General features: G+C 41.4%; 1 protein-coding gene across 1 annotated transcript in view; it reads right to left on the bottom strand.

The window, feature by feature from the left end:
- The window catches only part of LOC139167142 (dystrophin-like), a 1,540,372-nt gene that overhangs the window by 1,045,469 nt on the left and 480,621 nt on the right, over window positions 1–14,282 (bottom strand). The window contains exon 26 of the mRNA XM_070751563.1: window positions 11,281–11,442. Within this exon, the coding sequence (XP_070607664.1) occupies window positions 11,281–11,442 (162 nt within the window). The remainder of the gene's footprint in view (window positions 1–11,280; window positions 11,443–14,282) is intronic.

The raw sequence follows: 14,282 nt of genomic DNA, 5'->3' as shown, positions 1-14,282 counted from the left end.
CTATTCTTTTTGTGTCTGTTTCAATTTTTTGTATCCTCTGTTCATGGTTAATTATAATTTCCTGTATGCCTTCCATTCGATTTTCCAAACCTTCAATTTTTCCGGACATTTTTTTGAAATTTTGATTTGTTTCCGCATGATTTTGCCTTATGGTTTCTTGGGTAGCTGTAGATGCCTCCTGACTGCGGACCATGAACTCTTGAATTAAGTTTAGAGAGGCCTGAATTGATTGCAGAGAAGTTTTGTCAGTTGTTGCCATTTCTGTATTTGATTTTGTACTTTGCGTCGTCGGTGTTCCTGGTGTATTTTTTTTCTGATATTTTGAAAAGTTGGTTGTCATACTCTCTTTCCAGTTAGAAGTAGCTACAGGGTTGTCCAAGATAGTATCCGTTCCACGTATTCAGTTAATTAATAAGGGAGAAATTGTCATTTAAATCACAGTTCAAAGCTAATCTCACTTGGCAAGTTAGAGTAATTAAATTCGTTCTAATACAACTGGGTTCTCCAATATTCGGTAAAAGAAGAGTCAAGTATAAAATTTCTAATTTCTAATTTCTAAATAACTATATATATATATATTTCTTAACTAGTCACTTACTATCAATTGATCAATTAAATAAATAGCAAATAACAGGATTCAATAAATATATAAATAAGGTATAAATAGAAATAGAATCTAAATAGACAATTGAGGTGAATAATTAATCCTTAGTAATGATATAATCTAATAGTAGTAATAGTCAAAAAATATTGAATAATTAAATGGGTTAATTAATTAAATAATTAATACTTAACAATACTTAAGAATTGTCAACGATAATAAATAGTAATAAATAGCTTAACTAATATAAATCTAACTTAAGTTTCTTCTATAATAGTCCTAAAATCCTTAAAACACTCTATAAGCACTATTATAAACACTATAATTAATAGTTAATCTTAAATAGTTTTGATTGATATCAGTTGTCAATTATCAATTGGTTTAAAAATCTTAATATAATGATTAGTATAACAGTTAATCAATTAATCAATTAATCACTTTTGATCCTACAAAAAAAAAAGAGAGAAAGAATAAGTAAAGTAGAAAGATATATTTGCAGGGGGTTTCTTAATCTTAATTAGAAAAGGGAAGAGGGAGAGAGAGGGGGGGAGGAGGGGAGAGAGGGGATTAATAATGTAGGGAGAACAATGATTTTAACCTTAAACTCACATAAAAGTAGAAAATAAAAAATAAACAATTAGCTTTTACTATTGCAACACGTTCCAATCAGCTCAAAATTTGCAGCGGCCACTTTAAATAAGGGTCAGCAGTTCAGTCAATATTATTCACTAATGATAGAGGTATCCTGGTTTATCGTGAATGTCAGTAACGGTTTCTAAGATCTCCTTACAGGCAGACAAAAGAAAAAGGCGTCTTCTCTCCTTCAGCTCTTCTTTCTTCTCTCCTTTGGTCACATTAAATTACAAAACCCCCACAGACCATTCTCAAAGCAACAAACCTTTAACCCTCCTTCGCTTCCTCTCCTACCGTCTCCCAGCCGGGCTTTTCTTCTCCGTCATGCAATTACTGGTTTCGATGGAGGAGGGGGGAGGGAATACAAAAAGACGAAAAACAGGCGACGGTTGTCTCAAATCTTCCACTTTCAATCTTCCTCTGCTGGTCTTACTTTGTCTCCTCCAAGTAGGTGTTCGACTGCAGGGTACTCTCCACAACTCGACTCCGCTGAGTTCCGACCGGTCTGGGCCTCCTGTCTCCGCTCACTCCACTCACACCGCTCCCCGGTCTCCGCTCTCCGTTCCAAACATTCACAATATAATGTTCACTGTACCCACTTTTCGCCTCTGTTCTTTCTTCTTCTCTCTCTTTGTCACCAACCACACCAGCCACACAGCTCCAAGTCCTCCGTCAGGCTATCGTCTTTTCTCCACACAGAACTTCCTCTTTTAACCTTCCAACCGGCTGCGACTACTTCCGCTCACCATCAGCAACTTACTTTTTCCTTTAAAAAAAAAAAAGCTCCGCTCTCTTCAATCGCCGCACGTTAGTCACAGGAGACTATACGAATTCTCACAAAGCCGTTTTTTTCCACCTCTAGATCTTTCTGGGTAAGTAGATAGTATTTTACAAAACCGCTGCTTCCGCTCTTTTTTTGGCTTCCTTGATGACAGCTCAGTGAACCAGGCCTTCGGACCGAGGACAAACCCCGGCTTTCCCCCCCGCTCAAATACGGGATTTTACCACCCGCTAAGGGAGGGGTTGCGATCCCCCCGCAGCAGAGTGCTTCCCCTAACTATAAATCTTCTCACCGGGAAGAATTAACACCACAAAAGTGGTCTTTTAAATGAGAAATCTCGAGTACAAACCAGGAGCTACTAGTTTGCACGTCGCTTCAGCCTGGCCCCACCCCGGAAACCTCCATCTATATTCATTTCTACTTCAAAATTTTGCCCTGGAAGTTGGCTGATAATCTAGATCAAATTTGATATATATTTTCACAGATTTCACAAAAACAGAAATAGACATTGTGCAAGTGAAGATTTGTAAAATATAGATGGAATTTATAAGAGTCACTCCAAAACCTAGATCCAAACAGAGATATGGGTGGTATATAAATTTAATAATAAAAAGGATAAATGGCTAATTAACATGCTAAATTAATCAATATTAGTTTTACAAATTTCATGCCCTTTATGTAGTGATCATTATAAACTTTAGACTAAACAAGAATCTATCTGCTACAAAGCATATTTTTGAATCAGATCCAAAGCTTAGCACAAATTTGAGGTGTGTTCAAAATATAACTGTGTTCCAATATTAACTTTGTGTAACCTATTCAGAGTTTATTTATTTAATTTAATTTAATTTATTTGACTTCTATGCCATCCACTCCCAGTGGGACTCATGGCAGCTGACTATGAAAATAATACATACAATAAACAAGTCAAATAATTAGTATTAAGAACATTTAAAAAAACCATAGTAAACCAAAAAAGAATTAACCAGCTGAGCCAATCTTGCAAGGTATGCACATACATGCCTCTTGCTTGCTCTTTCTCTATTCTGGCCAAAAGAGTGCCCACCAGAGAAAGAGTGGCTCCTGGCTGGGAGAGCAAGAGCAAGTGAGAGGCAGGTGCACACCTTCCCCACGGGATTAGCATGGCTCCTCTAGACTCTGCTTACGGCAACTTGAAAGACACAGTGCCTTGGAATGCAATGGAGCTACAAGTGTCAGGGAGAACACGTGTCTTGCAGCCCAACATGTTCAACCTGCCAGAAATGAGTCTCTGAGACTTATCACAACACTGCCGCTCCCTTGTGGGAGCAGGACTCTGCAAGTTTTGTGCTGTTGCATGCATGAATGGCAGCAGGACCCAGTTGTGCCAGTATAATGATCAAGAACTCCTTTGTGAGTCATAGTGTACTCATCCCACACAATAAGTTTGGCTTCTCAAAGCACCTTGACCCTGTCACTCTGCTTAGAGATGTTACAAAGTGCAGACTCAGAATGATTGAGGTTGAGAGGTAACTTGAAGGCAGAGTGATCCGTCTTGCCTCGGTTGACCAAGGTAGCTGCAATTCCTGAGGAAGCAATGGCTAGGATGATATTCCTTCTGCTTCTAATTTTGGCCAGCAAGAGGTTAATCAAGAATGTTTTGCCAGTTCCACCATGAGTGTCAAAAAAGAACAAATGTCCATAATCAAAAGCAATGCATGATTTCATCGTAAGCTTTCCTCTGTTCTTGGTTTAGTTTTGGAACATTATAAGCAACTGCTTATGTCAGCTGAATGGTATTGTAAGACAGTTCACTCAGGTATTGATGGTTGCTGACAGTGGCTCCTTGCCCTCATGAAGATGGTGGAAATCTGAACTGTAGGAGTGTTTTACCTGACATGGATATGACAATATTCTTAAGAAGAATAAGGCATTGGTTGTAAACAATTTGGAGGACCAGTTGGGCATCTCCACACTCTCTCCATTAGCCTTCTAACATTTATTTATTTATTTGATTTTTATGCCGCCCTTTTCCTTAGACTCAGGGCAGCTTACAACATGTTAGCAATAGCACTTTTTAACAGAGCCAGCATCTTCCACAAGAGCGTCTTTATAATTCTCCCACAATTTTAGGGGGTCTACAAGTTGGCAGAAAGCCAATATGATGGCAAACAGCTGATGGAGTTTGTTAGGAAAGTCAACGAGGGAGGCTTCTTCCAAAGTGCGGTCCCAGTGAACATCGTCCACCAGCAAGCCAAGTACACTGCACGTTGCTTGAAATGTTGGTTGAATTACCTCTGCCACAGTTTTTAGGGTGATAAATGACATTGGACCACGGATCTCATGCAAGAGGAGGCGTAGGTAGTAGCACCCAGCATTACTGAGATGGACTGTGTACACTCTACTCAAAACCTGATCTTTTGTCACTCTCAGATAATCTGGTACAGGCTTCCCTTGTTTCCTCCTGCAGAACTGGTTGCTTTTCCATTCATAGTAAGTTGGAACTTCACAATATAAAAGGGTCCTTGCAAAAGCATTAACTTTGCAGAGCTCAAAAAGAGCCATTATTCACCCTCTCAACAACATTGTCCTCAGTAAAATAAACTATCTGGCCATTTATGAGATGTACAGCAAGGTGCATAACAAGAGGAAACCTTTCATGAATAGGGAAGCAGAGAATGCACCAGGCTGCCTCAGAGCTGCTGATGTATCGTCCTGCTTTGTACCTCGTCACCTCATTCACATAATAGAATAGAATAGAATTAGAACAGAATAGAATAGAATTTTTATTGGCCAAGTATGATTGGACACACAAGGAATTTGTCTTTGGTGCATATTTATTTTTGTTTTTATTTTATTTATTGGATTTGTATGCCGCCCCTCTCCGTAGACTCGGGGCAGCTAACAACAGTAATAAAAAACAGCATGTAAATCCAATACTAAAACAACTAAAAAACCCTTATTGTAAAACCAAACATACATACAAACAAACAAACAAACATACCATGCATAAATTGTAAAGGCCTAGGGGGAAAGAATATCTCAGTTCCCCCATGCCTGACGGCAGAGGTGGGTTTTAAGGAGTTTACGAAAGGCGAGGAGGGTGGGGGCAATTCTAATCTCCGGGGGGGAGTTGGTTCCAGAGGGCCGGGGCCGCCACAGAGAAGGCTCTTCCCCTGGGCCCTGCCAAACGACATTGTTTTGTTGACGGGACCCGGAGAAGGCCCACTCTCTGGGACCTAACCGGTCGCTGGGATTCGTGCGGCAGAAGGCGGTCTCGTAGATACCCTGGTCTGGTGCCATGAAGAGCTTTATAGGTGATGACCAACACTTTGAATTGTGACAGGAAACTGATCAGCAACCAATGCAGACTGCGGAGTGTTGGTGTTACATGGGCATTTTTGGGAAAGCCCATGATTGCTCTCGTAGCTGCATTCAGCTGCATTCTGCACGATCTCAAGTTTCCGAACACTTTTCAAAGGTAGCCCCACGTAGAGAGCATTACAGTAGTCAAGCCTCAAGGTGATGAGGGCATGAGTGACTGTGAGCAGTGACTCCCAGTCCAAATAGGGCCGCAACTGGTGCACCAGGCGAACCTGGGCAAACACCCCCCTCGCCACAGCTGAAAGATGTTTCTCTAATGTGAGCTGTGGATCAAGGAGGACGGCCAAGTTGCGAACCCTCTCCGAGGGGGTCAATAATCCCAGATGTGCCAATATGGGTCTGCTAATAAATTGGAACTTTGAGGAATACTTTGCCTCAGACTCTGATTTAGTATTGGAAGCTACAACAGTCTTCTTGAGAGGCACCTTGGTGTTTAGGTCACACTGAGGTATATTGATGTAATAGGCATCTTCTCCATGCAGAACATCAGAGGGTACTGGAGATAATCATAGGCACGGTGCGTCTCAATGATTAGTAACAACCTGTTGTATCTGCTGACAACAAAATCCTGGCCGACAATGAGAACAACCAATTCTTTATTATGGGGGCATTGAAATGGCCTTGGTGCTGTCCAGAAGGTTTCCTAGCAATGAATCACCACTTGGAAGTCCTTGTGGCCCTTAGGAACAGAATCAATGGCCGCCTTAATTTCCAGAATATACTTGTTGGGTTCACACAGCAACTTCTGCAGTTGGCTAACCAGTTGTGGATTATTGCTTGGCTCAGTAGCTGAGGGCGGTGTGACCATATTGAGACTTAGCCCATGCAAAAGAGGATGCGGGACCACCAAGAGCTTCTAAGATTTATTGTGGCCCTGGGGATGGAATGATCCCTAATACTGGGGTTACCCTGGCTACAAAAATTGAAAGTGATGTAAATTGGTGAATGGAGCTGTTGCGTATTCACTATGACCTGCAGGGAGAATCCATCCATGAACTGGGGGCCTCTGAAGAACAAGCAAAAATAGGAGCTGAGCACATAGCAGGGAAAGAGAAAATACTTAAGGAATATTGGGACCGGGGGGGAGGGGCTTTTAGCAAGAGGGCATCAGATGTTCTTCCACCCCTAGATGGACTGCAGTAAAAAGATTCTGCCGGGGTGAAACTCCCCTAACCTAAGATTTACTCCATGGCCCCTTGTGAGCTAGATGAACTGTGAAACTTCATTGACAGAAATCTGAAACAGGTTCATCTAGCCTGCTAGAGCAGCTGCCCCCATGGTCTTCCAAGAAAACAAGGATGGCTCTCTTCACTTGTGTATTGACTATAAGAACCCACACGTCATTTGAGTTGAAAACGTGTACCCCCTGCCCCTGATGAAAGACATGCTACCCCATCTAGCCAAGGGGAAGATTTTTACTAAACTGGACTTAAGGGAGGCCTACTATTGAAGAGGATGATGACTGGAAAACCATTTTCAACTGCTTCCTGGACTTTTTCCAATTTTGGGTGCTCCCTTTTGGCCTACAGGGGGTGCCAGCATTATTTATGCAAATGAGGTGCTCCATGAGCATCTTAAAAGGGTGTTTTATTTTGTCTTGATGATATTCTAATTTACTCGGAGACAGTGGATTAACAAATGAAATTTGTGCAAACAGCTTTGAAGAAACCCATGGCTCTTGAACTGTATGCCAAACTGTCAAAATGTGAGATCCACCAAAGCAAAAGTGACTATTTGGGCTACTGCATATTGCAGAAGGGTATTAAAATGGATCCTGAGAAGGTGCAGGCAGTCCTGGAGTGAGCAGCTTTAAGCAATTAGGGAGTTTCCTAGGCTTTGTCAATATTTATCTGCAGTTCAACCCCTGTTTTGCCCAGATTGCAGCCAGTTACAAACCTCCTTAAAATGAAAGGAGAAGCCAAGACTAAACCTAGCCAGCCCCTAGATTGGCCCATGGAATGCCAAGCAGCTTTTGAGAAGCTCAAGCGACTATTTGCAGCTAAGCCAGTCCTCAAACATCTCAACATGAATGCCCTTTTTGTGGTTCAAGCCAACACCAGTAATGTGGCAGTTGGAGCAGTACTACTGTGAATGGAGTCTTACAACACTGTGCTTCCACCTCCCAGAAATTGACTGAAACTGAGAGAAGTGTCATTTGGGAGAAAAAGCTTTTGCTGTCCAGTGGGCCCTACTGATCTGGAGGCATTTCCTCGAAGATGTCAAGCATCCTTTTGAAGTGTGGACAGATCATTAAAACCTAGAGGCTTTGAATACCCATAGGCAACTATCACCTAAGCAGGCCAATGTGCACAGCATTTAAACTGATTTAATTTCTCCTTGTGCCACCTACCAGGGGCAAGAACTTTATGGCTGATGCCTTGTCCAGCCGGCAGGAAATATTCTGACCTGTGATCTCCTCTAAGCAATTGGCAGTTACAGAGGTCACCTAAGCCCAAAAGAGGATCGGTTTGGATCTTTCAGCTGACCTAAACTCTCAACTTGTGGAAGCATTGAAAACAGATGAATGATTTCTGTCTTGCTAAAATGAGTGCACCATTCATGATAGCCTAGCCTGGGTGATATCTAAGCTTTATGTCCCAGCATTCACTAGGGAGCTGGTGCTGCATAAAGCCCATGATTCAAAGGCTGCAGGTGTAATTCTTTATTAATATTTATTAATATTTAATATTTTGTCTTGTTTAATTAGTTGTAAGCCACCTAAAGTCACCCCTTGATGAAATATGAGGCATACAAATTTAATAAACAAACAAACAAACAAACAAACAAATATTGGGCAGGTTCTTGGCCAAATCACTTATGAAAAAACCTGGCCAAGAAAACTTTAGGGACTTGCCCTAGCAGTATCCAAGAATCAAAATGACTGAATGGGGAATACACACACACACACACACACACCGCAGAAGTGAGTTTCTCCTGGTTCAGACTGCTTCGCCTGTATCAGTAACAATCCGCTGTTTGTTTGTTTGTTTGTTTATTGATTGATTGATTGATTGATTGATTGTTAGAGTTGGAAGGGACCATCCTGGTCATCAAGTCCAACCCCCTGCCTAAGCAGGAACCCTATAGCATCCCAGCCAAATGGCAGTTCAATTTCCTCTTTAAAATGTCCATAATATTGGAGTTCACAACATCCGCTGGTAGGTTGTTCCACTGGTTGATTGTTCGGTTCTGTTGCTGCCAGTCCGTGGATGCCATCATCTTTTTTAAAAAAAATTCTGGATTTTTACTTCTGTGCATGTGCAGAAACTGAGTTTTCATGTTGTTTTTGGCTTTTTTTTAAAAATGGGGGATTGTTTGGCACTGTACAAGCACAAACCAGCAGTGAGTTAAGTTAAAATCCATCCCTGCTTTGGTCATAGCTGCTGGTCCCTTCTCATGAGATTCTCCCTTTTCTCGGAGATGTGCATCATCCTTGGTCATGATTATGAAACTCCCACAGGGATCCCTCCCAAGTGAGCTCTCTGGCCATGTCGCGAGGATCTGCCTTGTCTCTTTCTCAATATAGAGAGAAGAAAGAAAGAGACAAATAAAGAAAGAGGAAGAAAAATAAAGAGAGAGAGAGAGAGGAAGGGAGAGAGGAAGAGGGAGAGAGAGAAATAAATAAATAAATAAATAAAGAGAGAGAGATAAGAAAGAAAGAAAGCCCCAGGATCCACCTCCTTGCACATTTGGCTCAGCAGGTGACTTTCTTGGCAGATTCTGCAGCAGGACTCTCCTGCCACCTCAGCACCACTGAGCATGAGTTAAATCAAGGACATGGACACAAAACATTTCCTCCCATTGGGCAACTTGCTGCTGCTGCTGCTGCTGCCATCTTTTGTTGCCCCTGAGCTGATGTGTGTGAGTGTGTGTGTGTGAGAGAGAGAGAGAGTGAGAGAGAGACAGAGACACAGAGAGAAAGGTAACGCAGATCCTCTTTCCATCCCCCACCCCCGCCTCCTTCCCGAAGACTGCAACTTTGTCCTGTGCACTGCACATAAACTTTCCCTATTGCAGATCTGGTTGTCCACTAGGACTCCAAGGTCTCTTTCAGAGTCACTGCTATTAAGCCTGGTTTCACCCAGTTTATATGTACAGTATACTTTTGGGTGGTTTTTTTTAATCTAGTGTAAGACTTTACTTTTCTCTACATTGAATTTCATTTTGTAAGATAGGGCATTACATTAAATACACTGCCCCCTTCTTTTGGGAAGTCCTTTAAAAGCCTGTTGCCTACCACACTCTTAGGCAAAACATGTGAGTCATTTCCTCTTTCAGTGGTCCATGAAAGTACATCTATAGTATGTAGATAATAAAATTGAAAAAAGGTGAAAAACGTTTTTACAGAACTATAGATATATTGAGGCTAGGTATTGTTGTGGTTCAGCCTGAGCAAGATCAAAGACCAGCTGCGTCTCTGCTGGCTCCATGCCCGGGGGAGGCTGAGAGCGAAGAGGAGAATTCTTGGCAGCCAGACAGGGGAGATAACAATCTGGAAAGTGACAAGGAAGAGGGGCCTGGGAGCCCTGGGGAGGGGCTCTCTCAAGCCAGTAGCTTGGAGTCTATGGAGTCATTGGATGATGAGGCACAAGCTATCATTATTATGCGACAGAGACGCATAGATCAAAGGAGGCAGCAATTGAATAGGTATTATCAGTGTTGAATGAGGAACACCAGGACTTGGGTGTGGTCCTCATTAGCAGGGAAGGGTTTATAAGGCATGAGAACCATTCCAGCAGCGTGGAGTGTTATCACAGTGGAGTTGGAGTTATCTGCCTTTTCTCTCAGCGTTTTGTTCCTGGCTTGTGGCCCAGCAGTCTTGAAGACCCGTGGGAGGTTTGTGCCTGTTAGCAACAGCCTTGTTTGTTATCAAGGATCCTGTGTTTTTGTATGAACAATTGCCTTCGTGTATCTTTTTGGTGTTCCAGTGTTTTCCTGATTTGTAAGGACATTTTCTGTTGGCTTCTTTTCTCTTTACCATTATAAAACTGTGTTTGGATTCAACCGGTGTGTCTGGCTTATCTTTTGGGGTTGGTCATAGCTTCTGGAGTGACCCAGACAGAACAGGTATGACAAGGAATGGCTGGGAGGGGAGGGGCCAGGAGAGGCACCCTTGACGTGAGTGACATTGAGTTGGCCAAATCCACCCAGTATCATGACCATGAAGCCATGCCACCACCACATGACCATCAAGCCACACCTACAACATAAGCCACACTCACAGAACTGGTAGTACAAAATGTTAGAACCCACCCCTAACACATACATACGCACAAACATACCTACATACCTACAGTACATACACTGCCTCTCCTATAGCTGAGAAAAAATGATTAACCCAAGGTAACTGAGCTGGCCTTGAGTATAAGGCAGGATGATGGTCTCGTGGTTTCTAGTCTGATGTCTTAACTACAACAAAAAATTGGCTTTCATCTATCTCTTTCATCTGCTCTTTTATATAAGACAATAGACATAAAATTGTCCAAATAATTAAATGCAGCTATCTGTATGTAATTCAATAAGAGTTCACTGGGATGTAAATATAAGTTAATTGAAAATACCAATCACAATGAATCACTTATGGCATAGTAAAATTAGCATTTCAAAAAGTTATACTATTCAGTTTGCTTCTTTAATTTTACAAAAATAAACATTTGCAAACTTTTAATTTGGTGTGATAAAATAATGTTACATTAGCATTAGGAAAGATAAAATAAACATAAAAGATTATTTTACTTGAAAATATATGTATTTTTTATTTTATTTTATGCAGTTTTATGCAGTATTAGATCAATGATAATTCTAGAATCATTGTAATTTTAGAACAATCCAATAAAATAAATTCTTACTGTCTCCTTGAAAGACAGAATAATTTAATGCAATTACATGTTATATGGCTCACCTGTGCTTCTTGAGGTACATGTGCTGCATCAATTCGGTCTGTAATATATCCTGTTAATTGTTGATCAATGAAGGCCAGAGACTTTTGAATTAATTGAAGGGTTTTTTCAATTTCCTGACCAGAGTGGATACTTTGTTCAAGAAATTTCTGACTTCTCACAGCCTAGAAAATAATACAAAGAAATATACCTCAATATTTTCAAAATATCATTTACAATATAGCTTGCAGTATATACTAGAATTTCCAATTAATATACGACTACCTTTTTGTAAGATAAATTTCTTTGCTTCTTGCCAGCCATTTTATTTTTTAAAGAAATAACTGAGAAATAGCCACTGTGTAAAAAAAGATGGATATTGAAGAATTTGATGATGAATAGAGTATTACAAATTGAAGTTCAATATTCTGCTTAGATAGTTTTTATTCTGAGGCCACAGATACAGTATACCTGAACTTGTTATTTTACCTAGGAGATCTCCTTTGGGTAGAACAGAATTGCAGTCACCACAATCCATTTAAGATAATCCACTGTAATGAATGACAGGGATAAACATGCTGTTTATAAAGCAACTGGAACATAAGATATAAATAGTTTCTTAGAGCATGGATTAATCACGGGAATGGTTAGTTCCTTATTATTTGCTTTTCACTGCATGGTTCATTACTAAGCCTATCTATACAAATTCTTAACAAAGTAGCATTCAACTTCAAATTACAAAAACTAAAGCATGCAGTAATCAGACTAACTTTAATGTCATTAAAACATGTCTGGTAATATCACTTTAAACTTGTCTCAAAATGTAAATCTAATGAATATATTCACTAGTTTACAAATGTCACTTTTTGCAAGTTGTTCAATTATTTTTCCTATGCTGTATATTCATTAATTATAAAGTACTGTACTGTATTTTTCGCAGTATAGGACGTACCAGAGTATAAGACACATGTTAGTTTTGGGGGAGGAAAACAAGGAAAAAAGGCCTCTGCCTCCCAGCAATTTGCCAAACAGCAAACAGCACAGGAGATATAAACTGCTGTGTATTTCTGTGCATGTGTGCCTGACCCATGGAAATAGCAAAGAATTGGAGAAATGTACATTATGGCAGTATATTAATGTCAGAAAGTTTTCTTAAATGTAATCACGCTAATTCCTCCCAATTATTTAAATAAATCTACTCCAAACATAAACAAGTCAGGATTTAACTCAGATGCCTTATCTTAATATTAAACAGAACACTGCTACATTTCAGATTATACTTGTACAGATCTTTAAAATTAATGTTGCTTTCTGGAAGTATAGTTATTCTCTATTATTTAAAAGAAGATACAATAACACTGGGCCTCTTCAGATTAAACCTTTATTTTAAAAAGCTTCTTCCTTTTGTTAAATTTTGTAGAACAGTTATGCCGAACCTATGGCATGGGTGCCACAGGTGGCATGCGGAGCCATATCTACTGGAAGGACCGTTGAACTTACCTGAACGGTCTTCTCGCTGCACTGCGAGGAGAGTCCAATGTGGGTTATTCTTCAGCCTCATTGGCAGGGACTGAGTTAAAAATTAACATATTTTTTATGTCCCACCCACCACTGCCCCTCTTAGGCCAGTCAATAAAAATGAAGGAATAGTGAAAGGAATCAAATTTTATTAACTTAAAACCTTAACTATGAAATGCAAAAATGCAACTGCGCCCCTGGGCCAAGTAAGCCGGGCGGATTTGGACTCTCCTCTCAGTGCAGCGAGAAGACCGTTCAGGTAAGTTCAACGGTCCTTCTCCACTGCACTGCTTGGAGAGTCCAATGTGGGATATACCCAAGCAACAATATTTAGGGTGGGACAGGCTGGACCAGGGGTGCCGAAGCACAAACTCTCTGCAAAGACTGCCTCTGCTGAGGCAAAGGAGTCCAGGCGATAGTGTCTTATGAAAGTTGTGGGGGCAGACCAAGTCGCAGCTCTACAAATGTCCTCGATTGGGGCCTGTGTGGTCCAAGCAGTGGTAGTAGCTGCACTCCTAGTGGAGTGGGCTGTGATCCGGGCCAGTAAGGGTGTAGATTTTGCTTTGTAAGCTTCGATAATGCAGGAGCAAATCCACCTGCTAATTGTCTTAGCCGATAACTTTTGTCCCATGGATGCTGGGAGAAATGATACAAAAAATGCCTCTGATCTCCTGAAGGTGTGTGTACGATGTACATATATCTTCACAGCTCTATGGACATCTACCTTATGCCATCGGAGCTCCGACAGATAGGAGCCGTGAGTACAAAAATCAGGCAGAACTATGTCCTGGGACCTATGGAATCTAGTATTGACTTTGGTCAAGAAACTTGGGTCTAAACGTAGAGTGACCCTGTCAGGGTGAAAGACACAGAGGTCCGGACGGACTGATAGAGCTGACAACTCTGATACTCTGCGAGCCGATGTTATGGCCACCAGGAAGGCCACCTTAACTGACAGGATGCGAAGGGGAACCTCCCTCAATGGTTCGAAGGGAGGGCCTGTAAGAGCTTGCAGGACCAAGGGCAAATCCCAGGATGGGAAGCGATGGATGACTGGTGGAGATAGGTTTGATGCCCCCCGGAGAAAGTCTCTTATCCACGGATCCTGTGAAACTGGGTAGAGGGGGTCTGGTCGTAGAACCATGGCTACTGCTGCCACTTGTCTGCGTAAAGTGTTGGGAGTTAAGCCTTCGTCAAGACCTTTCTGAAGGAAGTCTTGCAGATGGAGATGAGCTAGGTGGAACTCCCTGAGTCCTACAGAATCTGCAGTAAGCTGCCCAGGTTGCCTGGTATATGGATGGATATAGTTTCCCAGAATTCTGTGAAGAACTGCAGGCATCCACCAATGGGTGTCTCGAGGGGGGAGTCACTTCTGTTTGAGAAATCCCCCTCTGTTACCACCCCTGAAAGATCTGCAAGGTTGTTGGAATTGGCAGTTCCTGTCCCCGTAGTTGGTTCGTTCTGACCTGTAAGATGGTTGGGTGTAGGCCCCTTGCCCATAGGTCCT

The sequence above is a fragment of the Erythrolamprus reginae genome, chromosome 4, assembly GCF_031021105.1.
Source record: "Erythrolamprus reginae isolate rEryReg1 chromosome 4, rEryReg1.hap1, whole genome shotgun sequence".
In the NCBI taxonomy this organism is placed as follows: domain Eukaryota; kingdom Metazoa; phylum Chordata; class Lepidosauria; order Squamata; family Dipsadidae; genus Erythrolamprus; species Erythrolamprus reginae.
This window is presented reverse-complemented; position numbering and strand designations above follow the sequence as displayed.